Raw genomic sequence first — 26,735 nt, forward strand, 5'->3', positions numbered from 1 at the left:
AAACTAGTTATGATTAACTTTGTGTATTACAATGACTTTGTGTATTAAGACAAGGAACGAACTAAACTGAACGAAACAAAAGATCGATAAACAATATCAGACTAAGGGTAAAAGGTACGTGAGGTTTTGGATAAGCTTGCAGCGTTCGAAACAACAATCAGCAGCGGTAGATTCGAACGTACATCAGCTCTTACAAAGAAGAAATGGCTAGAACGTTCTCGTTCAAAATATTCATATTGTTAGCATTTTAAAGCCGCGCGCTTTGTAAACAAACAGGCGTTTGAATTTAGTAACTTTCAATTATTTTGACAGTAAACTGGATATTTTGGAATGAAATTTTGATTTTATAGGCAAGCAATACTGTTAACAGACCGATTTGAGTCGGTCTGAACCAAATTAATGAGTAAAAAGTCGATTAAATAACCATTCCACTTGCCATCATCAATTTTGAACGCCTGTTTTGGACCACGACCAGCTTCCAGCAGCTTCTAGCACGCGATGTCCCATAGCGAAGTTCAGTATCTGTCGTATTATTGCTGTTTGCGTTGATTTTGATCCTCCTCCGTTCTACCATGTTCCGCAAAATTGGCTTGAGTGGTTTGACCCCTGCTAAGCAGTGTGTCCGAGGTTTGGCAAAGGACCTCAGATTTGGTAACGATGCCAGGTCTGAGATGCTCAAGGGTGTAAATAAGCTAGCTGATGCAGTATCAGTCACTCTTGGACCCAAGGTTGGTTGATGGTTTGAACCGACAACTTGCTGCTTTTCTCTGACGGTTATACTTGATTCACCGAAAGCTGTTTTGCTCCTCCTATTGCTTAATTCTATGTTATTTGAGACCAAATTTCCGGCAGGGTCGCAATGTTATCATCGAACAGTCATTCGGTGGCCCCAAAATCACAAAAGATGGAGTAACCGTTGCAAAAGCTATCGACTTGGAATGTAAACTTCAGAACACTGGAGCTCGATTAGTACAGGTGCAGTTCTGCTTTCTCGAATATTTCTTGAATAATTCTTATATATATCCCAAAGATTACTGATGAATGTTTCTGGGATGTTTTCAAAATCACAATTTTTCACTACCCCAGGATACCACATTTTAAACCATTGTTTGGTTTGATAAACCTTTAACTAACCATTTGTATGAACTATAAAGGAGTATTGAATGTATGCCCACCAGGATGTAGCAAACAACACAAATGAACAAGCTGGAGATGGAACCACTACCGCCACCATCCTAGCCCGCTCCATTGCCACTGATGGATTTGCTGCTGTCTCCAAAGGTATGTTGAAGTGCTTGTCGAGGATCAATTGTTTCTTAAACACATTGGTCAGGCAAATATCTGTTTCGACTGATATATGAAAGCCGAAAGATGTGTGTGATAAAAAGTGTAGGGTAAATTAATGTGAACACTGCACTGGTATTTTCAACACTAGTCCTTCCCACTTATTTTGATACGTTTTATTTAATTTTATTCGGTTTCAGGAGCAAACCCAACCCAAGTGCGAAAAGGAATCATGATTGCTGTGGATACCGTCGTTGAAGAACTCAAGAACATGTCCAAACCTGTGAGCGAGGCTGCAGAGATTGCCCAGGTAAAAACCGACTAGTTGTGGGGGGGGGGGGGGGGGGGTTGACATGACAATGACTTTTTAACTTGATTAGTTTCTGAATTGTATCATCTCGTTTCAATTCATCATCCAATTGTGTTAGTGCATATATTTAAATTTGTTTCTGTCTAGTTCTAATGTACCGTCACAATAGTGACTTTAATATACCGTCGTGCAGATTAGCAGATATTGATCCCAGGCGAACAACGCCCTGCCAATGTAACTGAGCGGATTTATTTAATTGCAAACCAATATTCATTAGATTTCGATTGGTAAATATTCAGCCAATCAGTCAAGTTCACAATTGAAATAAACCCCTCTATCACAATAACCCCCCAGGTAGCCACAATCTCAGCAAACGGTGACAGCGAAGTCGGGGAACTTATCGCCAAAGCAATCGCTCGGGTCGGCAAGAACGGTGTTGTAACTGTCAAGGATGGGAAAACTCTTAATGATGAGCTTGAGGTTATTGAAGGTAGGAATTTAAATTAATTAATTAATCAAAATTAGAAATTCAGTTAATTATGTGATAAGGTAATTGGTTAAGGTTGAATTTTCATTTAATTCTTCGCTCGAAACTGTGATCTATTTTGATGTCATAACTTTAATTTTGTTGTTTTCTAATTCTATGCCTCACCATGACTCGATTACTTGCAAAATGTTCCACTTGCTTGTTAAAATGTCTGATAAGTTGATTGGTAATAGTTTTGGAAAAAAATTCATATTTGGGACTGAACCTGGATCCTAGGCTTATTTACTTCCATTATTCACACTACTATTACTGCACTACTATACTATACAGTATACACTACTTTACAGTATACACTACCATACAGTATACACTACTATAGGACATGTTCAAACCTGGTTGGTGGTTTTGTTTCACTGCCGAAATGGGCGATTTTCTCATTTTTACAATAACTCCATTAATAATTACTCGATGGTCTTGAAACTTTCAGAGATGATTATAATTGTGATAACAAATAGTCTCAGGTCATCGGCTATGAATAATATTGTAAAATGGCCCAGTTGAAAAATGTAACATTTGGTTACACTTTTCAATGGCTCAGCCAATTATTAAATTTTAAAGATTCTTGCTTCACAAAAATGTACTTTAGGTATTTGCTTAGCTGTGGAATGAAAAAAGGCCCACTTTTGATTTCATAAAAAGGCCCAAAATGGACATTTTGTAACATCTTGTTTTCATCAATCTATCTTTATAGTTTGTTGCAACCACAGCTAGTTTAGGATATGTATTTAACTCTCAAACCAGGTTATTAGTGCAGCAATTTTTGTATAAAGGCATTACCACAATCTTGGTATATGGTTCATAATCAATAAAAGGCCCATTTCTTTGAATAACGTAACATGGTTACAAATGAGTATGTTATACAGAGTTGTTTGATCTAGTATTGGTTTTAAGTTGGTTGATGCATTAAAATAAAGACATGAAACAACTTAACAAATTTAAAAAAATGATAATTGGGACCAAATTATTGAATTTTGTAACAATTTAAATGTAATTGTATATGTAATTTAAATTGACAATCCGCGACAGAACGCGGTAAATTTAATCAAATGAATATAGCTAATGAGATTGAAGGTTGGATATTTGAAAACTTTTAGTTTATATATTAAATTGTATAGAAAATAGAAATTGGGCCCTATATATTGAAATTTGTAACAATAAAATGCCAGGTCACGAGTTTATCCACTGAAATGGCAGAGTTCCATGTCCATATGTGGACTTACAAAATTCAATGTTTTGGGCCCAAGTACAAAATATGGTCAATAATATGGTTGATGGAACCCTTATGACCTAGGCAAACTGGTCTGAACTACAAAAAGTATAATATAGCTTGCCTAACAACCCTCACACTAGGATACATACTATATACTATAATACTCTATACATTTACTTTCTAATGTTACATTATTCAAGTTCCGCAGCCATTTTATCAAAATATACGAATAAGGATTGCTTTACAATCTAAAAACCATGTTACCAGTACAAGATTATATTGAAAATTCCAAATATATGAGCTTTGTAGTCAAAACATAAATATGTTACAAAATTCAATGTTTTAAGCCCAAGTACAAAATTTGGTCAAGAATATGGTTGATGGAATCCTTTGTGACCTGGAAAAACTGGTCTGAACTTCAAAAACTATAATATAGCTTACCTAACACCCCTCACACTAGGGTACATACTCTATACACTTACTTTCTAATGTTACATAATTCAAGTTCCGCAGCCATTTTATCAAATTATATGAATAAGGATTGCTTCAGAATTTTGTATGAGAATCTAAAAACCATGTTACCAATACAAAAAAATATTGAATATTCCAGATATGACCTTGGAAGTGAAAACATAAATATGTTACAGAATTCAATGTTTTGGGCCCAAGTACAAAATTTGGTCAAGAATATGGTTGATGGAACCCTTTGTGACCTAGAAAAACTGGTCTGAACTTGAAAAACTATCAAGAAGCTTCTCTAAAAACCCATTGAAAAAGTGTAACATAGAAATGTGTTACAAAATTCAATATCCAGGGCCCCCAACTAAACTGCTATATCTCAGGACCTGAATATGTTACAAAAATTCTGATTCAAGGGTGCCCTCAGTCAAAGGGTCTAGTTTTTGTCAGTAGTTTCAGTTTTTCTTAAAATGTTACAGATTTCAATCTGGGGGCCCAGAAGTAATGAGTGGGAAAAATGAAACAAAACCACCAACCAGGTTTGAACACGTCCTTTACTATACACTACTTTTACCATGCCTTGAGGAAAGTTTAGTGTGCAGACATAAAATGTTGTGCAAATAGGATTCATATCAGTTTGTTCACAAAAATGTGGATGTGCAGTTAAAATTTGTCTCTTGCAGGCAACAAGGTTACCAGGTTCAGGTTTTTACCCATGACTATTAAATTACACTACTAACTACTGAGTGAGCTGTAATTCCTGTTTAAGTTTTCAAATCCTGAACTTTAAACCTGTTTCTTGTTCCACGGAATAGCATTAGGGTACGTGTCGCACTACAGTACGGGAATCCACGGAATACCAATTATAAGTCAAGTTATGGAACTAGAGGGAAATAGAGGTTACATATATGTGGGACATGCTTATGACGTGTTGAATATGTAAGATCAAATGAGTGGATGATAAAATTAAAGATTACTTCTCGTACTGCAGCAGAAAACTCCTGGCATATCAGACATCTCTTTCCCTATTACTCGAAGCACTCGTGTACGTACGTGTGTGTACGTGTAAGTTTGAGTTATCTTCGCTTACACCGATAAAGTGTATTAATTTCCTAGTACATATTGTATCTGGTCCCTCTAATTTGATCAGTTTGGTGCGATAAGGATATTGCTTTGCAAGTAGATAAATTGGGGAGGCAAGGACTCGGGGGGCCGCGAAACTTAGCTGATTATTGCCGTAAATAAGCTTAAAGGCTACACTTCCTTGCCCCCCCCCCCCTCCGGGTTACGTTAGCTTGTATGCGGGTATCTGAGTGGCTCAGTGGCTGATAAGTGATACCACTGGGTGCAATTACTGATTAAATTCCTATTGGCCTTAAAACTTAAAGGAAATAGTCTGAAAAAGTTTGGTCAATAGCTAACTAGTATAGGTGACATCAGAGCAATGTAACCATGGCAGTTGGCACTATTATAATGAGACATGTGCCCTGAACATTTTTTACAAAACTTGTTTTCTTATCGTCCTCAATTTCAGGAATGAAGTTTGACAGAGGATACATTTCTCCATACTTCATCAACTCTACCAAAGGACAGAAGGTTTGAAGAATTTCAAGTTTTTACGGATTATCAGTCATTATGGGCCACCATATGTTGGAATAAACAATTCAATGGTGCTATCTCCAATAATTCACATATACCCCCCCTCCCCCCCGATTTATGTTCCCCTAACCTCACCAACCCCCTCCCCACCAGGTCGAATACCAGGACTGCCTCGTCCTTGCCACCCAGAAGAAGATCAGTGCTGTACAAAGCATCGTGCCTGCTCTGGAGATGGCACATCAACTTAGGAAACCTCTCCTGGTCATTGCTGAGGATGTTGAGAGTGAACCTCTTGGTGCTCTCGTTCTTAACAGGTGGGAGATTGGGTTGTTTTGACTGATTTCTAGCGAATATCGGAGGAAAACTGGGGGAATACTAAATTGGGGTTCTACTGCAGTACTTGTTCTAAAAAGCGAGGATACTGACTTTTTTGTTGTACTATTTTTTACAGTTATATACTTTTTGTGGACTGTTGTCAGACTCTTGGTAGCGCCCCTCTTGGCCTCTGATTCTGTAAACAATACAGATAGCGCCCCTCTTGGCATCTGATTCTGGAAACAGAGAGTGGACACTCTTTATTGACAAACACTGGTGGTATATTCTTACAATCACCGTTAATCAGGTTGAAGATCGGACTTCAGATTGTTGCAGTAAAGGCCCCTGGATTTGGAGATAACAGAAAGAATCAGATCAGAGATATTGCCATTGCTACCGGTGCTACAGTGAGTTAATTGATACAATTCTCAATAAGCAAATTCGTTATTTTAATTGTTATTTTAATTTTCAAAACTTTTTTATATCAAAGTTTGTAATGTTTGTGATCCGAAAACCATGATTAATTTAAAGTGTCACTTAAAACATTATTATATCGACAATACTGCAAGATTTAACAAATTATAACGAGGTCTGATCGTCATCTTCTTACAGTGTTCCATGTCTGTGTGATGGTAAAATGGTGACATCCTCTGGATCAGGCAGAGGTGGAGTATTATAATCGGGATTACTTCTGTAACATTTAACAAACTAACACAACATTCCTCCCCAGATATTCGGTGAGGAAGGAGCCGAGTTGAAACTTGAAGATATCCAAGCTTCTGACTTTGGGGAGTGCGGTGAGGTCGTGGTCACTAAAGACGACACTCTTATCCTCAACGGCAAGGGTAAGAGTCTTACTTCTCCGTCTAATTATCATGCCTAGTGCAATACGTACCTTGAGGACAACTTTGCAGCTTGAAAGCTAACATCTGATATATGAGAACTTATCATACAATATTCCCATACATTTATTTATAAGCCGTAAAAATGTATAATTAAAATTTTGATGTCAGGTAACAAGGAGGCACTTGAGAAGCGAGTATTGGAAATAACAGAAGAGCTGATCGAGTCAAAGTCTGAGTACGAGAAGGAGAAGCTGAATGAGAGACTTGCTAAACTCAGTAACGGAGTCGCTGTCCTCAAGGTACGTATTAAAACGTCATACCTACGTCATACCTACGTCATACCGGTTAATTTACATGTTTTCTCTTAGGTCCCATCTATGATATTTTCATAAGATTTATACTTAAAGTGTATCCCCCGATGTAATAATGTTTATCCGGCCCCTGTATATTAGTGTTTGTATTTATCATGTAATGTATACCCCTGTAAAGTGTACATCCTACTGTATAGTGTATAATGTATACACAACTGTATAGTGTATAATGTATACTGCGACTGTATAGTGTATAATGTATACCCAACTGTATAATCATATAATGTATACCCATTACCCAACTGTATAGTGTATAATGTATACTCAATTATATAGTGTACAATGTATACGCAACTGTATAGTGTATAATGTATACCCAACTGTATAATGTATACCCCAACTGTACTACTTACCCCATCAGATCGGAGGATCAAGTGAGGTAGAGGTAGGAGAGAAGAAAGACCGAGTACAGGACGCGCTCTGTGCCACACGTGCAGCAGTAGAAGAGGGAATAGTAGTTGGAGGAGGAACTGCACTCCTCAGGTGCTCAGCGTCCGTCGAGGCTCTTACTTTCCCTAACAAAGGTGCGGTGTAATTTAGTATATTGTTTGTTCATTAATTATTAAATAAATAATTATCTGCGATTAACTCGCTCTAGTTCAATTATTTTGACTTTCAAATCGTGTGTTTAATTTGGAAACAAACATGTACAAACAACGTGACATGTGTCCAACTTAACCAATCAAAACCAATTATTAACATTTCAAACTTTTCAGACCAAGAAATCGGTGCTGAGATCATTCTGAAAGCTCTGAGACAGCCAGCCTACCATATTGCTGCTAACGCTGGGGTTGATGCTAGCAGAATAGTAGAGCGAGCTATGAGGGAATCAGGTAAGAGATAACGGAAAATTCTGACTACTGGACACCCCTGACCGGATTGGGGGTTCTATTTTCATTTCAATCGCGGGGGTGGGGGGGGGGGGGGGGCTTGACACAAATAGTATAGAGTGTCCTCCCAAATCATTTTGAAGTATTTGTTGTTCCCATCTCACTTGATAACCATTGGACTGTTCACTTAACATTTGTACTCCAGGTTCAGTAGGATACGACGCTGCAATCGGAGAGTTTGTAGATCTTGTCAAAACTGGAGTTATCGACCCTACCAAGGTTTGATATAACGCTGTTCTTATGAGTTTGACTTTGATCACGCAATGAGGGACATCATTCGAATTGGGATTGAAATTATTTTTAAAATAAGAACAGTGCCGAAAAGCTGCACCCATTTTTGGGAATTTTAATAGCACCAAAAATTCTAAAATCTCACTCCCGCCTAGGTTGTCCGAACAGCACTTATCGATGCCTCTGGGGTAGCTTCTCTTCTCACGACAGCAGAGTGCGTCATCACCGACCTCGCTAAGGATGAACCCAACCCCATGGCTGGAATGGGAGGTATGGGCGGCGGAGGTATGGGAGGTATGGGAGGAATGGGTGGTATGATGTAAACTAACTGTGAACAGTTTTTGAAACTTACGATTAATATCAGAAATGTTTGACTGAACCACAGTTGCGAGTAGTTTTTGATGCTCGTTTTATGTTTTTTACTTACTCAACTCTCGTGATCTCCTATATGACCTTAATTTATTGAAATTGTACCCTCATTTAAGACCCGTTCATGTTTTTATTGAAATTTTTATGTTTTGAATACATAAATGTTTGTTTCACTTCGATCATTTACTGTTCTTTCCTCGCTCCAACTGAAGAGTTCGGTGGCATAAATAATAAACTGGACTGGAGCCTGATACATACAGTAGCTGGAGAACAAGTGCTGACAATTATAATTATCTTACCTTTGCTTTGTACTTTATTATAGCCGTAATTCCCGCTCACACTAGATCGCTGATCGCCAAATTAAGAAAGAACTTGTGTCAGGGACTGGCACGCCAATCCCTATGATGTAGATTTATAATTATAATCTACCGAGACACTTACTTGATTGACGATGTCAACCCATCGAGATCGTTGTTCTGCGAAGCATAACATTAGCAACGATCGTACCGTCGATGCGAAGCAAGAATGATAGTCGAAGCGGCGAAGTCCTCCAACCGAGACACCCGCTGAGTTGGAGTTGGACTCGTCGACGGTCTTGGAACAATATTTGGAACAAATATTTTGTGAGTATGGAGTATCATCCGTTAGATCTATCAGTATCGGGACACGTCAACTTAGTGCAAAATCAAGCAAGTCATACAATTGTAGCGCGATGCGTTACTGGGCCTCGCCGCGCACTCAATTATGAATTATGCTTCTCGCAACCACATTGCACATCACACATTTTCGCTATATTAGATCGGAGAAATCAAAAATGCGCTATAACTTAACTAGACTGGGCCTCGCCGAGCTGCGAAGAATTGACATCGTCAATTAACGTCCAACGTCAGTGTCATGTCGCGAGCGCTGAATCGCTCGTCCAAATTTTAAAAAATTTGTGCAAAAGCTCTGCGGGTATATTATGAAAGTAATTTGGTTTGGTGTATTACTATTTTTAAAGCTAATTCCTAATCGCACACATCGGCCTCATGACGTATTGATTGTTTATTGACAATGTCAATCTTTTTAGAGTGTTGCTCCATGCGAAGCTAAAATGATAGTTTGGCGTTGAAGCGGCAAAATCCTCCAAAAAGTAATTGGTAAACATTTTATTATAAAAAATCATTGTCATGCATCATGGGCAAAAAATTATTTTGCGTATAAACCATTTTAGTGTTGCTCATATCATACCTACAGTGCATTTGAAAATACGATTACGACGTACCTAAAAGGTTTATTTGTTATTTTAACAAGTATAAACAAAATTATCTGATAACATGAACAGTTATTTTAAATTTTGGATCAGTTGTAGCGCGATGCACTACTGGGTCGCGCGCGCATTCAATAATGCTTCTCGCAACCACAAATCGGCGAAATGCGAAGGATTGACATCGTGAATCAAATTTTGGAGCTATGTCACCTTAAAATGACCTAGTAGACTTTTACTTAGGTTTATTATCAATTATTAACGGGTGATACTCGTAAAAGATTTGTTTCAAAGACCATCGACGAGGCCAACTCAGCGCGTGTCTTGGTAGGTTTTACCTGAGGACCCCAGGTTTTAACAACAACGAATAGAGATTAGGCGGAATGACAGGCTGAGCGCGGCCCAGTAAGATAGGTTATACTTATAAACCTACAAGTTTATATTATGTAATTTATCAAAAGGCACGCCGAGTTGGACTCGTCGACAGTCTTTGAATTTTAGGTTTACAACCTACCAGGACGCGCGCCGAGTTGGACTCGTCGACGGTCCTTCCAACGACGGTTCTTCCAATATATGGAACAGATTTTTTACGAGTATCACCCGTTAATCTCTGAAACACATATTTTACGATTATCACCCGTTAACCTGAGAAAAGTGGATTCAATTTTTTTCTTTGAGATATTGTACTTACCAAAAAGTGAAATAGACCGCCCAAGTTTTTCGAATTTTGAATGTTTCCACGAAATGATGGCATGAGTAATTGTGGATGGAAAAAATTTATGTAGACGTTATAAATATTATATGGGTCGATAGCTAGCTTGCGTATGTAGCCTTTTCTTGGAGAGGCGAAGAAAACACTTTTGTTTCTCACATACACTTAGTCCACATGCCTTGCAAACTTACAGCACGGTATTTATATTTGTAATGGTCTAAGTTCCTAATACTCGCCAAAGATGGTTCCACTAGTCAACCGTAAGAGAAGAGAAAGCTTAACAACAAATTAGATGGCTCCATTTTGTTTCGATTTTATTAGGTCCTAGTATTTATTCCTGTTGTCTTAAAGTTTTAAGAGAACTCTCCTTAAATTATTTTAATGCAGTCACTCAGATAAGTTTATACCAGGACACTTCAACAAAGACACATACTCTGCCCACAATAAGGGGCCATAATTGTTTCAATTATGTAACTGTATAGAATTATTATTATTATTATAATTCTCTCATACACACATACTTTACCGGGCGGCGCTTAGCCTGTCATTCCGCCGAATCTCTATTATGTTTATGAACATAATAGCCTGGGGTCCCCTAGCCCTAGGTAAACACAAACTATGATACAATACTAGTACTAAACAACAGACAGATACTTTTGCTATTAGCTCCAACTTTTTACGCTTTGATAGAGTCGCTGCAAACAACTGTTTCAAACAATTTAACTTGAATAGAGATCTAATTCATCGATTAATGATTGATATAACTATTATGTATTAGCAACCTTCACTGGGTATTACATGCTCGTATAGTTGGTCACTTATAACAAAAAAAGCCACCTTGCTCGAATATTAAGCTATACGCTATGGAAATTAAAAATATACTACTTCTTTTAATAAAGGGACTTGGAGTATAAACGACCAAGTTTGCATAAATGTCTATCAGGAGGCAAGGGTGGGTGCGTAAACTTTACTTGTTGTTTTCTTGAAATTGTTGTTTTCTTGAAGGGGTTCGGGGCAATGTTACTACACGCCCTCTCGAATATTTTTGAGAAAACTTTACATAAAATTTAGTGCTAGAAACCGCTTTGAATTTCAAACTAGATAATGCTGTGGGTGGATCCAGCCAGACCATTTTTAACCTTTTTCCAAGCATTTTAGTGCACCTTGGGTTGCTTTTAAAGATAGACTTATTTCTATCACCACGATTAATATATGGTAGTATATAAATAATGCATCCGAAATTAACCTCACAATATTCCCTTAGCTAGGTTCAGTGTCAGACTTCAAGTTAACAGCTTAAGGGACAAGTTAGATTCCCTTTAGAGCACGTGTTCTTGTGTAACTAAAGTAACCCTGTTGCTATAGTGATACACACACGTGTAAAACAGTGCTTCATCATTTGACAAGCTGGAACCCATCCACAAGTTAATTGAGGTATACTTAATTGAACTAATTAATTAACAAATAGATAAAGCAATACAATCAAACTCCATACGTCATACCAACTATGGTTAATGTTAATAAAAGGGAATATTTTTACAATCATTTCGAATGCTTTGCTGGGCTTGTCGTTCTTGAAAGACCAATATAATGAACTCATTATATAGTTGTTTGAAGAAACTCGTTTCTTCAAACAAATATTTTGAACTGTGACAAGTCATAATTTATAACACTACATAACGTCGCGATGCATCGGTTGTGTATTGTGAAATTAATCAAGATGGAGTTGCAAATGTGTACTCCTGTTGAAGTTTTGAATGTGTTAGTGTTCAAATGTAGAAGTACAACTGTTGAAGTTTTTAATGTGTTAGTGTTCAGGGAGGGCTCCTGCCCAATTTGACTGACATGGATACAGCTTTAGAAACTGACAGACTCTGGGAGGATCGAGATGTCAGATTTGATGTGCCCTTGAGGTATGTATGATGATATATGTTTTCCTATGACTCTGCATGTTCCTGTATGTTATGGAATGCTCACTAAATTATTGTTTTCCAATGAAGTTCAGTCTTATCATAGCCTGGTGGACGGTGGTTGCATATCGTATAGTAATTTCTCCCACTTAGTCAGATGAAGATGCGACCCGGTGAACGTCTTATTGACCACTTGGATAGTATAGAAGATACAAAAGGAAACAACGGAGAGAGAGGACGACTCATGGTCACCAACTTACGGATTATCTGGCACTCTAAGACATTACCTCGCATAAACCTATGTATGAACTTATGATGGCTTCAATTCATTATTTTATGGGTCGTTTATAACTTTATTTGATATCAATAACAGTATTTTAATTGAATCGGTGGTTGTGTTAATAATTATCTTTGAACTGTTTTAAAAAACTTTATACTTTAAATATTTATTTTTTTTTTACTGTAATTTTTACTGTTCAGCTGTTGGATTTAACTCTGTGATCAACATATCAACACGCTCGGCAGAGTCCAAACTCCGTGGTTCAACAGAAGCACTTTACATACTTACTCGGTGCAACAACACCAGATTTGAGTTTATCTTTACTAACTTAGTTCCTGATACTCCTCGACTCTTCACTTCCGTTCTGGCTGTGCAAAGGTGATTTCAATTATAATTTATCATGTCTTTATGTGGAATGGAGTGATATTTATATCCAATCTGATTGCAGATCACTTACAAGTTTTAAAACAAGGGCTCACTACTTTTCATCAACCATTGGGTTATTGATGCAGATGGTTGGATTATATCCTCTGTTGGAAGAGACAAGGACAAATGAAACAGGAAGTTAGGAATGTAGGCAAATTTTCGGCGTCAACGCCATCTTCAGGCTCAAATTATTTGTTATATAGTAGTGTTGAAAGTATTAAAACTCATTGGGTTATTATTTCACAACAATGTTTATATAAGGTCAGCTAATTTAAAATTCAATACCCAGAGCATACGAGACTACTAAGATGTACAGAGATCTAAAGTTGAGAGGAGCTCTGATTGCAAATAAGACATTAAGGCTTCTTCCTTTGGAAGAAGTCTATGATAAGGTGAGAAATCTGACTGAATATTATATTCTGACTGAATATTATATTCTGTTCAATGATCTCGAAAATTATCAATTTATTAATTTGAATTATTATGGTGGTTATGGACTCGTCCACTAACCATTTATTTATATGCTGTTGCAGGTAAATGGAGTGTGGAATTTATCTTCTGATCAAGGAAACTTGGGAACCTTCTACATCACTAATGTTAGACTAGTTTGGCATGCAGAAATAAATGAGACTTTCAATGTAAGTTGGATTCTTTCAAAATTAAAGTACATTTACTTGAGATTTCAATGATTAGGTTGATTTGAGAATTGTACGGAGATGGCATCCAGAAATTCAATGATGATTCCTAATACATCACACGACTTTTATTGCAGGTCAGTATACCCTACATACAAATGAGAGCTGTTAAAATCAGAGACAGCAAGTTTGGTACAGCTCTTGTAGTCGAGAGTCTGAAAAATGTAAGTTATTTTGAGTGAATTTAGTTTTTAACTCTTAATTGAACTCATTAATTGGTCATTGAAAAAAAAATTTAGTCAAAACAGTGAAATTTGGGTCGAGGAAAGCTGATTATATATGATATATCTGAAACCCATTTATTCCCCAACTTTTGGTCAAATGGGCCAAACGCTACCCGTAACACCACACGTAACTGATATCTGGATATTATCCGGTTGGAAGAGACAAGGACAAGTGAAACAAGGAAGTTAGGAGTAAGGGCAAATTTTCGGCGTCAACGCCATCTTCAGGCTAAAATTGTTATAAATGTTAGTATATAATAAATGCTTCTATACTAGTTAAAATGCTAAATTAAAATTACACACACTGAATACAGGTTACATCAAATGGTATTATACATTACATTGAAAATAGTGATGTACACACGTTTTACACTCTGTCCAAGTACATAATATCTACTGAACAGCAGGGTCGTGTGCTATTTGTTTAAATTTGTCTTTGAATATGTTGTAAAAGAAATCCCTTAAGCTTCTCGCACTCTTCTTTGTTATTGATACTAGGTTTAAATAAATTAATGTAGTAAGCTTCTGTCACTTTACGTTTAATGGTGCTATATAAGTTAATTTCTAAAATATCGAAGGAAATATCTGGTTCTATGTTATCGTGAAACTCTGAATAATGAGCAGCCAACGCATTATCAGGATAGGTTAAAGGCCTGTTGACTGCTCTTCGATGCTCTGAAAATCTATCGTGTGCTGTTCTACTCGTTTCCCCTATATATAGCTCTTGACATAATTTACACGTAACTTTGTATATGACACATTTTGGTTTGCAGTCGTGATTTGTTGTGATGAGTGGACATATGATACAGTTTGGTATGGTGCAGTGTGGTTTGTCGTGTGGTCGTGATGAACATAAGATCTCTGAGAGTTTCTTACCTGGTGTGAATATGAATTTGACCGGTAAGTTGTGTGAGAGGGCAAATTGAGTGACTTCTTTGGAAAATGGCTCGTTGATGAATGGTAGAGTGCATGTTACGTGGTCGGTATCTTGTATGTTTGATGATGAAGGGTTATGACGTGTTGTAGGTGAGAGAGGGTGAAGTCGTCCTGTTTTGTTTATACGTCGTGGGTCTTGGTAACCGTTGTTGACCAACAAGTTGTCTACTATCTTCATGGACTCTTCTTTATACTCTGGTGTTGATGAGCAAAAAGCAGCCGTTTTGTAGAAGTTCTTGATGGTTGCTACTTTAGTTCCCTCATTGTGGTGGCTGTTGGCGTGCAGTGTGATATTCTTTTTCTGCTTCTTTCTGTAGAATTTGTGGTGTAGTGTTCCCTGTTCGTCGATCTTTATCTGGGTGTCGAGGAATGGGGTGAAATCCTGACGGCTTTCCGGATAGTCAATTTCCCATTTGAGCAACTGGTCTGGGTCCTCGTTTGAGATGGACTCCACTATCCTCAGAGCTTCTTCTTTGGAGCTGGCTAGACTCCCGGCATCATCCACGTATCTCCGGTAGAATGAGACGTGTAAATCAGTGTAAATCGATCTTCTCTCGAACATATATACTCGTACTATCGCTCCTATTGGTGATGGTTGGCACCCCATGAAGAGACCAATTTTCTGGAGGTAGAGTCTTGAGTGATATGTAAAGTATGAGTTGGTGAAGACGAATTCAAGGATCTTGTGGATGTGCGTGAGTGTTAGACCCCAGGTGTCGAGGTCTTCCCAATGTTCTTCGGTGAGTGTAATGAGGTCTTGAATGCAGCCACTGATGTTGATGTTTGTGTACAGTGCTGTGACGTCAGCTGTGAAGAATGAGAGACCTGAGAGTTGTTGATGTGACATGTTTTGAAGCTCTTCTAGGTGAGTGTGTATATTGCTCAGGTGAGATGGAACATGATTAAGCAGAGGAGATAGAATAGATTTAACAATCCAAGCAAGCTTCTCAGAAGGGGAATTTATACAAGACACAATTGGACGTATTTTACAATTAGAAATAATATCTACATCTGAAACTAAGACATTACAATCAAATTTATGAGTTTTCTGTATTAAATAAATAGTCGGTAGTTGGGTATTATGTGATTTAAATAAGTCTACTGTTTTGCTGTCATAATTACACATCCTACTTATCTCTGTCCATAACACATTACTCTCAGTCTCTAGTCTCTCAGTAACCCTGTTGATGAGGCGGCTGTAGGAGACTTCTGAGGGGTTTGCTATTGGTTGGATCCGATTTTGTCGCGTGGTGGTAGGTGCAACGTAGGTGTACGCTTCTTGCGAGGTCATGTCTGACAGATGTTTCTGCGTAATCTGCTGTTGTACTCCACTGCTCATAATCACAAACTCACCCCCCTTGTCGCTTCTCGAGAAGTGGAGTTCTTCTTTTCTTGCAATCAAGGATTTGAGTCCCTCCCGTTGTTTTGCTGTTAGGTTAGAGGGTACTTTACTGTGTTCTAATCTGGTGTTAATGATGTAACACAGTTGGCGGAGGTGATGTTCCATGGCGAGGTTGGTGGTGGGTGGAGCACCAGCAAACGGTCGTTGAAATGGCACGTTTTTCGACTTAATAAATGCGAAGCTGGTCGGGCATGTATCATCTGGGATCTCATCTGAAAAACAGGTTTTCCAGCGGAGCCGGTAGGCGGTCTGAGCAAGGCTGATCTGCACATCTTTCTTGAGGCGTTCATCTACTCGGGGTGCTAGGGCGAACTTGGGGCCTAAGCTGAGGACGTTAGTCTCATTCTCGTTGAGGACAACGCCTACCGCAGATACTTTGCTGCTAGGTGGCTCGATGGTAGAGGTGGAGTCGTGTGACACATTAGACTGATAGGTGTGGGTGGGAGTACTGAGAGCATTAAACTTATGAATCAATCTCTGTTTAGATGACTCCTTAACATCGTGGTTGTTATCACTAAACATTTGACATATTTCATAAAACTCTGGTCTCCCAGACAGTCTACATTTTAACAAATAAATGTTTTGTTTACAATTATCGATCTTATAATATAAGTCATCAATGCACTGATTCAGTGAGTGGGTATATAATTTATTTACATAATAATTTAAAAAGTTAGGTAGTTTCACAGGAAAAAGAATATTAATGTTAAGATGAACTGAGTTCGAAATAAATTTAGGAATTAAATGGCAATGTTTACAATGTTTTAGAAAATTCAGTTTTTGTTCGTAGGATTTTAGGTGTTCACCGAAGGATATAAGATCTTTTGCGGAACTGAAGGTTTCCCGGTCGAGGTTAAGAAATATCAAATAACGGAGTAGTTCGCTGTTTATTAGTCTCATGATTGAAATACTGATATCTGGATATTATCCGGTTGGAAGAGACAAGGACAAGTGAAACAAGGAAGTTAGGAGTAAGGGCAAATTTTCGGCGTCAACGCCATCTTCAGGCTAAAATTGTTATAAATGTTAGTATATAATAAATGCTTCTATACTAGTTAAAATGCTAAATTAAAATTACACACACTGAATACAGGTTACATCAAATGGTATTATACATTACATTGAAAATAGTGATGTACACACGTTTTACACTCTGTCCAAGTACATAATATCTACTGAACAGCAGGGTCGTGTGCTATTTGTTTAAATTTGTCTTTGAATATGTTGTAAAAGAAATCCCTTAAGCTTCTCGCACTCTTCTTTGTTATTGATACTAGGTTTAAATAAATTAATGTAGTAAGCTTCTGTCACTTTACGTTTAATGGTGCTATATAAGTTAATTTCTAAAATATCGAAGGAAATATCTGGTTCTATGTTATCGTGAAACTCTGAATAATGAGCAGCCAACGCATTATCAGGATAGGTTAAAGGCCTGTTGACTGCTCTTCGATGCTCTGAAAATCTATCGAGAGTAATGTGTTATGGACAGAGATAAGTAGGATGTGTAATTATGACAGCAAAACAGTAGACTTATTTAAATCACATAATACCCAACTACCGACTATTTATTTAATACAGAAAACTCATAAATTTGATTGTAATGTCTTAGTTTCAGATGTAGATATTATTTCTAATTGTAAAATACGTCCAATTGTGTCTTGTATAAAATCCCCCTTCTGAGAAGCTTGCTTGGATTGTTAAATCTATTCTATCTCCTCTGCTTAATCATGTTCCATCTCACCTGAGCAATATACACACTCACCTAGAAGAGCTTCAAAACATGTCACATCAACAACTCTCAGGTCTCTCATTCTTCACAGCTGACGTCACAGCACTGTACACAAACATCAACATCAGTGGCTGCATTCAAGACCTCATTACACTCACCGAAGAACATTGGGAAGACCTCGACACCTGGGGTCTAACACTCACGCACATCCACAAGATCCTTGAATTCGTCTTCACCAACTCATACTTTACATATCACTCAAGACTCTACCTCCAGAAAATTGGTCTCTTCATGGGGTGCCAACCATCACCAATAGGAGCGATAGTACGAGTATATATGTTCGAGAGAAGATCGATTTACACTGATTTACACGTCTCATTCTACCGGAGATACGTGGATGATGCCGGGAGTCTAGCCAGCTCCAAAGAAGAAGCTCTGAGGATAGTGGAGTCCATCTCAAACGAGGACCCAGACCAGTTGCTCAAATGGGAAATTGACTATCCGGAAAGCCGTCAGGATTTCACCCCATTCCTCGACACCCAGATAAAGATCGACGAACAGGGAACACTACACCACAAATTCTACAGAAAGAAGCAGAAAAAGAATATCACACTGCACGCCAACAGCCACCACAATGAGGGAACTAAAGTAGCAACCATCAAGAACTTCTACAAAACGGCTGCTTTTTGCTCATCAACACCAGAGTATAAAGAAGAGTCCATGAAGATAGTAGACAACTTGTTGGTCAACAACGGTTACCAAGACCCACGACGTATAAACAAAACAGGACGACTTCACCCTCTCTCACCTACAACACGTCATAACCCTTCATCATCAAACATACAAGATACCGACCACGTAACATGCACTCTACCATTCATCAACGAGCCATTTTCCAAAGAAGTCACTCAATTTGCCCTCTCACACAACTTACCGGTCAAATTCATATTCACACCAGGTAAGAAACTCTCAGAGATCTTATGTTCATCACGACCACACGACAAACCACACTGCACCATACCAAACTGTATCATATGTCCACTCATCACAACAAATCACGACTGCAAACCAAAATGTGTCATATACAAAGTTACGTGTAAATTATGTCAAGAGCTATATATAGGGGAAACGAGTAGAACAGCACACGATAGATTTTCAGAGCATCGAAGAGCAGTCAACAGGCCTTTAACCTATCCTGATAATGCGTTGGCTGCTCATTATTCAGAGTTTCACGATAACATAGAACCAGATATTTCCTTCGATATTTTAGAAATTAACTTATATAGCACCATTAAACGTAAAGTGACAGAAGCTTACTACATTAATTTATTTAAACCTAGTATCAATAACAAAGAAGAGTGCGAGAAGCTTAAGGGATTTCTTTTACAACATATTCAAAGACAAATTTAAACAAATAGCACACGACCCTGCTGTTCAGTAGATATTATGTACTTGGACAGAGTGTAAAACGTGTGTACATCACTATTTTCAATGTAATGTATAATACCATTTGATGTAACCTGTATTCAGTGTGTGTAATTTTAATTTAGCATTTTAACTAGTATAGAAGCATTTATTATATACTAACATTTATAACAATTTTAGCCTGAAGATGGCGTTGACGCCGAAAATTTGCCCTTACTCCTAACTTCCTTGTTTCACTTGTCCTTGTCTCTTCCAACCGGATAATATCCAGATATCAGTATTTCAATCATGAGACTAATAAACAGCGAACTACTCCGTTATTTGATATTTCTTAACCACACGTAACACCACACGTAACACCACACGTAACACCACACGTAACACCACATGTAACACCACACGTAACACCACATGTAACACCACACGTAACACCACACGTAACACCACACGTAACACCACACGTAACACCACACGTAACACCACGTGTAACACCACATGTAACACCACACGTAACACCACGTGTAACACCACATGTAACACCACACGTAACACCACACGTAACACCACACGTAACACCACACGTAACACCACGTGTAACACCACACGTAACACCACACGTAACACCACACGTAACACCACACGTAACACCACACGTAACACCACACGTAACACCACACGTAACACCACACGTAACACCACACGTAACACCACACGTAACACCACACGTAACACCACACGTAACACCACACGTAACACCACACGTAACACCACACGTAACACCACATGTAACACCACACGTAACACCACACGTAACACCACATGTAACACCACACGTAACACCACATGTAACACTACACGTAACACCACACGTAACACCACACGTAACACCACACGTAACACCACACGTAACACCACACGTAACACCACACGTAACACCACACGTAACACCACACGTAACACCACACGTAACACCACGTGTAACACCACACGTAACACCACACGTAACACCACACGTAACACCACACGTAACACCACCGGTAACACCACACGTAACACCACACGTAACACCACACGTAACAACTAACACCACACGTAACACCACGTGAGTATCTCACCCTCTAATAATCCCAGGCAGGAGGATACGTTTTAGGGTTCAGGATAGACCCTGTTGAGAAGTTGAACGAAGTAATGAAAGAGATACACAGTTTGTACAGAGTGTACAGTGCTAACCCTGTTTTTGGAGTTCAGTACCAAATCGAGGAGCGGGTAAGAAACAGTTAAATTGAACAGGGTTTTCAGGGAAAGGAAATAACTCTGGTAATTAACATTTCCATTTTCATTGGCTTGGCTACTTGTTGGCGCAGTTGGTTAGTAATATGCTAATCGTTCTGCCCATGGGCACTGAGGTAGTGTTCGATTCACAACAAGTTGGTGATTAGTGTAACAATAATCAAACCATTACTCATTTTTATTGATTATTATTATTGTTTTGTTAAGATACTTAACTAATTTATTGATCTTAGTTGGAGCCGATAGATCAGCTGACTATACAATACGAAGAAGATGATATTGAGATAACTAACGATAACCCGTCTAGTGATGCATTTGTGGTGAGTAGATAACAATAGATAACAGTGACATTTATATCATTTATTACACAATGTAAATTGTAAAACACATATTGCACCCATCATAAAGTTATGATTTATGCAAAAAACGCAAAATTTTTCCACCCAGTTTCAGGTTTTACTTAAACGAAAATTGTTGTCTGTACGAAAATTGTTGTCTGAACAACACTGACTTCTGTAATGATTACTCTCTCGTCAACTTAATAATTTGCAGGCCTACTATGCGGATAACAACAAAGGGACGGATTCAGAGCCAGTTTTCTGTGAACAGTTAGGACTTGCAATAGAAAGCATTAAAGATGGTTTCACCTTGGAGAGTCTGTGGGAAGTCACTGGAATTTGAACTTTGCTGATCATACCAAATATTATCTATAGACTATACAGTATACAGTATACGTCATGTAAGTTTAATGTAAGATACTTTATGTAAATAATAAACTTGTTTATCATTGTTAAATGCTGGATCATTTTCAATATTTTCACATTAGATTTTTCAGCTTATTTGTTGTCGAACGTTTCAGTTTTTGCTCAGAATTTTACATGGAAATTATGATGACGTTTGGCTCCGACATTTTAATTCCAATTACTTGAGGGTTAAAATTTATGTTTATTTTAAATGTGAAAATTCAAAGGTTATTCTGGCTGAAATGTTGAATGCATTATCAATTATGTTTCAAAAAATAAATGTATTATGTACTCAATTTTATGAAATTCGTTTAATCATTGTGTTTGGTAATCTGCTTTGCAATTCCTGAAACAGAGAAATTGAAAATGTTTGATAACGCAACAGTTATCTGTACATAATCGTACACAATTAACTTAAAACGTCGCCTATTTCAATTCTTATATTTTTAAAATATGTTTAAAGACTTTGACCGCTATCAATGACCAATTGAATTGCAGAAATCTCATAGCTCTCAAAAAACGTACATCACATTATCACAACGAAGTTGGCTTATCATACAATACAACTGATACATGATGAAATTTCAGAGGAGTGGTTGTGGATCATAAAGGAATAGTCAAGTCGCCGTTAAAACAAGAGCTGTTATATATTAGTTGGTGGACTGAAAATGTATCGTCAATACATATATTTCTGTAGTGGTCTCATTTGTTTTCTGCTTGTTATACTTTTAAATTGCTTTATTTCTGATTTCTCTTTCTGCTTAATACTGTCTCACGTACTGAAATTCTTGAATTTGTTAGTTTGTGCCGTCGTTTTTCAGTTTTCACTATCAAGATTTCCAATCCAGTTGTTGGACAATGTAGGTACCCTCCCTGTAAATATACATGGTATCGAATTCCCTGATCTCAATAAAATGCGATTAAATGCTGTTACTGTACAATGTACATGGCAACAACGTTAGTCGAACAACATAATGTGGACGCTGAGGATGCGAATTGTTATTCGTTATCATTTTAAGTTGTGCAGTGATGAGTGACGTGTTGTTGTTAGGGTTGTTATTTTAACATTATAGGGCATATATAATATGGGGCATATATAATACGATTACAAGAACTCAGGATGTTTCAGATCATGCTGTTACTTTAAAATAACAATTTGCTTTGTAGTGACGCTGCGTTATTGCATAATATTTCCTAATTTTCTCTTAAATTCTTATCTACACCAGATGATCGACCGGACCACTTTTTTGGCGTTTGCTTTTTAATTAGTTTCCTTTAAGTGTTTGCTTAATGCTATGTTTCTAGTTTCAACAATTAACTCACTGGTCCCTGGTGCACAGCCCTGATTCTCATCAGTTGGAAAGCTGGAACCCATCCACAAAATAATTGAGGTAATCTCACTGGTGAAAAAAAAATAGTAAAGAGCATCTTTTGAAATACTTGTTTGTCTAGTTGCTATTTTAATCTTAAATATGATTTAATTATGTGACCAACTAATGTCCCATGTATATTCAACAGAAGTAAAAGGACCTGTTTTGTTTAAGACGGTTTGTGTCTAGCAGTAAACATCTCATGTTAAATGAAACCTTACCATTGTAAGATTATTCACATTTGGTATTATCACTGCTGTTAAAATATTAATTATATAGTGACCCAGGGACAGCTTCTGCCCAACTTGAAAGAAATGGACTCTTTAGAGACGAATCGATTATGGCAGGACCGCGACATCAGATTTGACGTGCCCTTGAGGTATTATATATGAAAATAATTTTCTTGAGGTATTTGAACTGTCGTCTGTCTCTTGTCGTAAGGAATTTTAATATATCGTTATGATTCCGATTCTAGGAATCATCATCAGCTGGTTAGTGTTTCTCAATTTCCCCCACCCAGTCAGATGAAGATGCGACCCGGTGAACGTCTTATTGACCACTTGGATAGTATCGAGGATACAAAAGGAAACAACGGGGAGAAAGGAAGACTCATGGTCACAAACTTGAGGATTATCTGGCATGGAAAGATATTCCCTCATATTAACCTATGTTCGCTTCCTTTTAACTTTTGATAGGATTTTGTCATTGATAATGAAACGAAATGAAAGATCAAAGTTCAAATTCATAAGTGAAGTTGTCTATTAAACTAGGTCCAACTCCACTGCTAACGTTAAATGTTTTACCAAGCTTAAATACTATATAATACAATTCAGCTCTTGGGTTCAACTCCGTGATAGAAATAACGACACGCACAGCCAAATCCAAACTCCGTGGTTCAACAGAAGCACTTTACATACTTACTCGGTGCAACAACACCAGATTTGAGTTTATCTTTACTAACTTAGTTCCTGACACTCCTCGACTCTTCACTTCCGTTCTGGCTGTGCAAAGGTGATTTCAATGAAATATTTCATTTGAACTTGATGGAAGATGGAACTAAGGTGTCTTCGAGTAAGTTGTCTAATACCAGTGCGTGCTTGTTGGTGGAGAAACGTCACGTGACTAATATGGCATTCGAGCATCAATATTTGCAGAGCGTACGAGACTACTAAGATGTACAGAGATCTAAAGTTGAGAGGAGCTCTGATTGCAAATAAGACATTAAGGCTTCTTCCTTTGGAAGAAGTGTATGATCAGGTGAGAATGTTTATTTTATGTATTTAATTTGATATATTTGTTTTTTTCCCTAAGTTGTTGATAAGTAGGATAACTTTTGATAATCATACACTGTTTAATAACTTCCGCGTTGTTTTTGTGGAAGCTTCAGTGTACAATCATAATCGATTCCTTCCCTTTCAAAATTGCAATCAGCTTTAAAAATCACTTCAATAAATATTCTGCCCACAGGTAAATGGAGTGTGGAATTTGTCCGCTGATCAGGGAAACTTGGGTAACTTCTACATCACTAATGTTAGACTAGTATGGCACGCAGAAATCAACGAATCTTTCAATGTAGGCATTTTTTTTCGTTCACATTTCCTTTCACGTCCATATTTTGCGGTTTTAATAAATCTGTACACACTTGACAAAGCATCAATTTGAAAATTGATGAGGAATATCTTGACAAAAGTAACAACTGTTGGTAAAAATTTGTTATATAATTGTTATAATCCATATTCAGGGTCCTAATATTATGACAATCCAACTAATATTTATATTACCTTAATTAATTTATTAAACCCTTTGTTCTCCTTACAGGTCAGTATACCCTACATCCAGATGAAGGATGTTAAAATCAGAGACAGCAAGTTTGGTACAGCCCTTGTTATAGAAAGCCTCAAAAGTGTTAGTCCCTTTCCACCAAATTTGGAATTTTCAACAACAAAAATCTCGTAAATCACACCAAATCAATCGAATGATATTTAACCTACATTTTTATTTTATATATATAAATGATTTTACATATATTTTACATATTTTACATATTTTAAATAATTTGATTTTGATCCAACAGGCAGGGGGATACGTGTTAGGGTTCAGAGTAGACCCTATTGAGAAACTAAACGTAACATTTAAGGAGGTTCACAGTTTGTTCAGGGTCTACAGTGCTAACCCTATCTTTGGAGTACAGTTCAAAGTTGAAGATAGGGTCAGTGAGATAAGGCTTACTCTTAGAGTTCAGGAATCAACTAACTGATTCAATTATTCGTTCACATAAATTATCTAGATAATTAGTGAGTTAATATTGCTGGAATCCTCGGACTTTAGTCCTTTCGTTCATTTAATCTGAATCCCAGATAGAGCCTCTAGATGATGTTACAGTACAGTATGAGGAAGATGATATTGAGATAATTACTAAAGATAACCCCTCAAGTGATGCGTTCCTGGTGAGTAGATACTAGATTTTAGATATAGGATTGTAGATTGTAGATTGTAAATTGTAGATTGTAGATATTGGATTTTAGATATTGGATTGTAGATTGCAGGCTGTAGATTGTAGATTGTAGATTGTAGATTGTAGATATTGGATTGTAGATATTGGATTGTAGATTGCAGGCTGTAGATTGTAGATTGTAAATTGTAGATATTGGATTGCGGATTGTAGATTGTAGATACTAGATTGTAGATATTGGATTGTAGATTGCAGGCTAGGCTGTAGATTGTAGATTGTAAATTGTAGATTGTAGATTGTAGATATTGGATTGTAGATATTGGATTGTAGATTGCAGGCTGTAGATTGTAGATTGTAAATTGTAGATATTGGATTGCGGATTGTAGATTTGTAGGCACTAAAATGTAGGCACTAAAATTTAGGCACTAAAATTTACATGCTCTGAGCTCCATAGTCTTAGTAAATGTAATAAATACTTGAAATAGTATCAGGTATTATAATAGATAAAGAAATCCTTAAATTGTTGGGTAGATTTAAATTTGCTGTACTCCTAAATTATAATTTCAATTGTTAAAATAATGGTTAAATGTTACAGGCTTACTATGCGGATAACAACAAAGAGACAGATTCAGAACCAGTTTTCAGTGAAAAGTTAGGACTTGCAATAGAAAGTATTAAAGATGGTTTTACCTTGGAGAGCCTGTGGGAAATCACTGGAATTTGAACTATGCCGATTTTCTGTGATTTTAAGCGTTTGATTGTTACACTTTTAATGATAACTGCAGGCTTTTAATGATTAAGGTTTTGTGATTAAGGTTTTATTATGTTGGTTTACCTTGTTTTGGGTCCTGTTTTTATGTTTTTGAAGGTTATATAATTTTCACTCGACCCTCGGTTATTTTTTGATATCTAACTGCAAATGTAACATTAAGCTATTTAAATTGTGTGGTTAAACATCAGTCGCAATTTTTTTCAGATTGTAAATTACATGTTTATATCCCGATTATACTTAATATAACATAAATAGTTCATATTCTAACTTCATAGAGGATTGTTTTCATTCTTCAAATCGATGAGAGTACTTTTTAATCAGATTGTTTGATCGATAGGATATTTATCAATCGTTCTTCAAAGTCAATATTCTGCACAGTCCTTATAAGGTCGCATTTTTCCGTGTCTTCCCAGTTCACTTCATATTAGACCATCATGTAATTAATCACGAGTTATAAGATGTTCAAACTTAGTTTTGCGAGGGTTACAGTAGCCCAGAATACTGGATCATTTTAGTTGTTTAGAACTTAGAAATTGCAGATGAATAAATGGTTAAGAGTCTTCGGCAGAGCCAAAGTATCAATTGAGCTCTTCAGGCCTGACAGAATATTGAGAATATAAAATGTACAAGAAATTATTCCTCACATAGATACTATTATTATATGTATTACTATTAGTATAATATTACGTTCAC

At 37.2% G+C, this 26,735-nt stretch overlaps 4 protein-coding genes across 11 annotated transcripts in view; 3 read left to right on the forward strand and 1 right to left on the reverse strand.

The window, feature by feature from the left end:
- The window catches only part of LOC134825030 (RNA binding protein fox-1 homolog 1-like), an 89,332-nt gene extending 76,108 nt beyond the window's left edge, over nt 1–13,224 (reverse strand). For 5 of the 7 annotated variants that reach the window (XM_063837108.1, XM_063837104.1, XM_063837103.1 and 2 more), the window contains exon 1: nt 13,187–13,224. The gene's annotated coding sequence lies outside the window, so the exon portion shown is untranslated. Of the gene's footprint in view, nt 1–13,185 lie in introns of all 7 variants that reach the window. The other 2 variants (XM_063837106.1, XM_063837105.1) reach the window with 2 other exon arrangements.
- Nucleotides 435–8,592, forward strand: LOC134825028 (60 kDa heat shock protein, mitochondrial-like). Its single transcript, XM_063837092.1, has 14 exons — nt 435–728; nt 853–975; nt 1,179–1,281; nt 1,485–1,594; nt 1,949–2,084; nt 5,345–5,406; nt 5,563–5,723; nt 6,032–6,131; nt 6,455–6,569; nt 6,738–6,868; nt 7,302–7,464; nt 7,657–7,773; nt 7,976–8,049; nt 8,217–8,592. The coding sequence occupies exons 1-14, from the start codon at nt 573–575 to the stop codon at nt 8,382–8,384; spliced, it is 1,719 nt and encodes a 572-aa protein (XP_063693162.1). The 5' UTR covers nt 435–572; the 3' UTR covers nt 8,385–8,592.
- On the forward strand, nt 11,651–21,763 carry LOC134825033 (Bardet-Biedl syndrome 5 protein homolog). Of its 2 annotated transcripts, none has more exons than XM_063837111.1 (10): nt 11,651–11,822; nt 12,200–12,301; nt 12,452–12,600; nt 12,779–12,956; nt 13,294–13,396; nt 13,538–13,642; nt 13,777–13,863; nt 20,547–20,681; nt 20,939–21,025; nt 21,258–21,763. In XM_063837111.1, the coding sequence occupies exons 2-10, from the start codon at nt 12,234–12,236 to the stop codon at nt 21,384–21,386; spliced, it is 1,041 nt and encodes a 346-aa protein (XP_063693181.1). In that variant the 5' UTR covers nt 11,651–11,822; nt 12,200–12,233; the 3' UTR covers nt 21,387–21,763. The 2 variants fall into 2 exon arrangements, with proteins under 2 accessions (XP_063693181.1, XP_063693182.1); XM_063837112.1 differs by having other exon boundaries at nt 12,207–12,301.
- Nucleotides 21,764–22,760: 997 nt separating this feature from the next.
- LOC134825034 (Bardet-Biedl syndrome 5 protein homolog) lies at nt 22,761–26,190 on the forward strand. The gene is made up of 10 exons (XM_063837113.1): nt 22,761–22,839; nt 23,098–23,197; nt 23,339–23,487; nt 23,652–23,829; nt 23,973–24,075; nt 24,286–24,390; nt 24,637–24,723; nt 24,893–25,027; nt 25,176–25,265; nt 25,866–26,190. Exons 2-10 carry the CDS (start codon nt 23,133–23,135, stop codon nt 25,992–25,994), a joined length of 1,041 nt encoding a protein of 346 aa, XP_063693183.1. The 5' UTR covers nt 22,761–22,839; nt 23,098–23,132; the 3' UTR covers nt 25,995–26,190.
- Nucleotides 26,191–26,735: the final 545 nt, after the last annotated feature.

The sequence above is a fragment of the Bolinopsis microptera genome, chromosome 13 (assembly GCF_026151205.1).
Source record: "Bolinopsis microptera isolate Bmic1 chromosome 13, MBARI_Bmic_1.0, whole genome shotgun sequence".
Classification (NCBI taxonomy): Eukaryota; Metazoa; Ctenophora; class Tentaculata; order Lobata; family Bolinopsidae; genus Bolinopsis; species Bolinopsis microptera.

Excerpts from the sequence above, each read along its gene's own strand:
- LOC134825028 (XM_063837092.1), top strand. The coding sequence starts at position 573 with ATGTTCCGCAAAATTGGCTTGAGTGGTTTGACCCCTGCTAAGCAGTGT. Across the intron at positions 2,085-5,344 it reads TGAGCTTGAGGTTATTGAAG|GAATGAAGTTTGACAGAGGA; the intron begins GTAGGAATTTAA and ends CCTCAATTTCAG. Across the intron at positions 5,724-6,031 it reads GGTGCTCTCGTTCTTAACAG|GTTGAAGATCGGACTTCAGA; the intron begins GTGGGAGATTGG and ends ACCGTTAATCAG.
- LOC134825033 (XM_063837111.1), top strand. The coding sequence starts at position 12,234 with ATGGATACAGCTTTAGAAACTGACAGACTCTGGGAGGATCGAGATGTC. Across the intron at positions 12,302-12,451 it reads AGATTTGATGTGCCCTTGAG|TCAGATGAAGATGCGACCCG; the intron begins GTATGTATGATG and ends TCTCCCACTTAG. Across the intron at positions 13,643-13,776 it reads AAATAAATGAGACTTTCAAT|GTCAGTATACCCTACATACA; the intron begins GTAAGTTGGATT and ends CTTTTATTGCAG.
- LOC134825034 (XM_063837113.1), top strand. The coding sequence starts at position 23,133 with ATGGACTCTTTAGAGACGAATCGATTATGGCAGGACCGCGACATCAGA. Across the intron at positions 23,198-23,338 it reads AGATTTGACGTGCCCTTGAG|TCAGATGAAGATGCGACCCG; the intron begins GTATTATATATG and ends TCCCCCACCCAG. Across the intron at positions 24,076-24,285 it reads TGGAAGAAGTGTATGATCAG|GTAAATGGAGTGTGGAATTT; the intron begins GTGAGAATGTTT and ends TTCTGCCCACAG.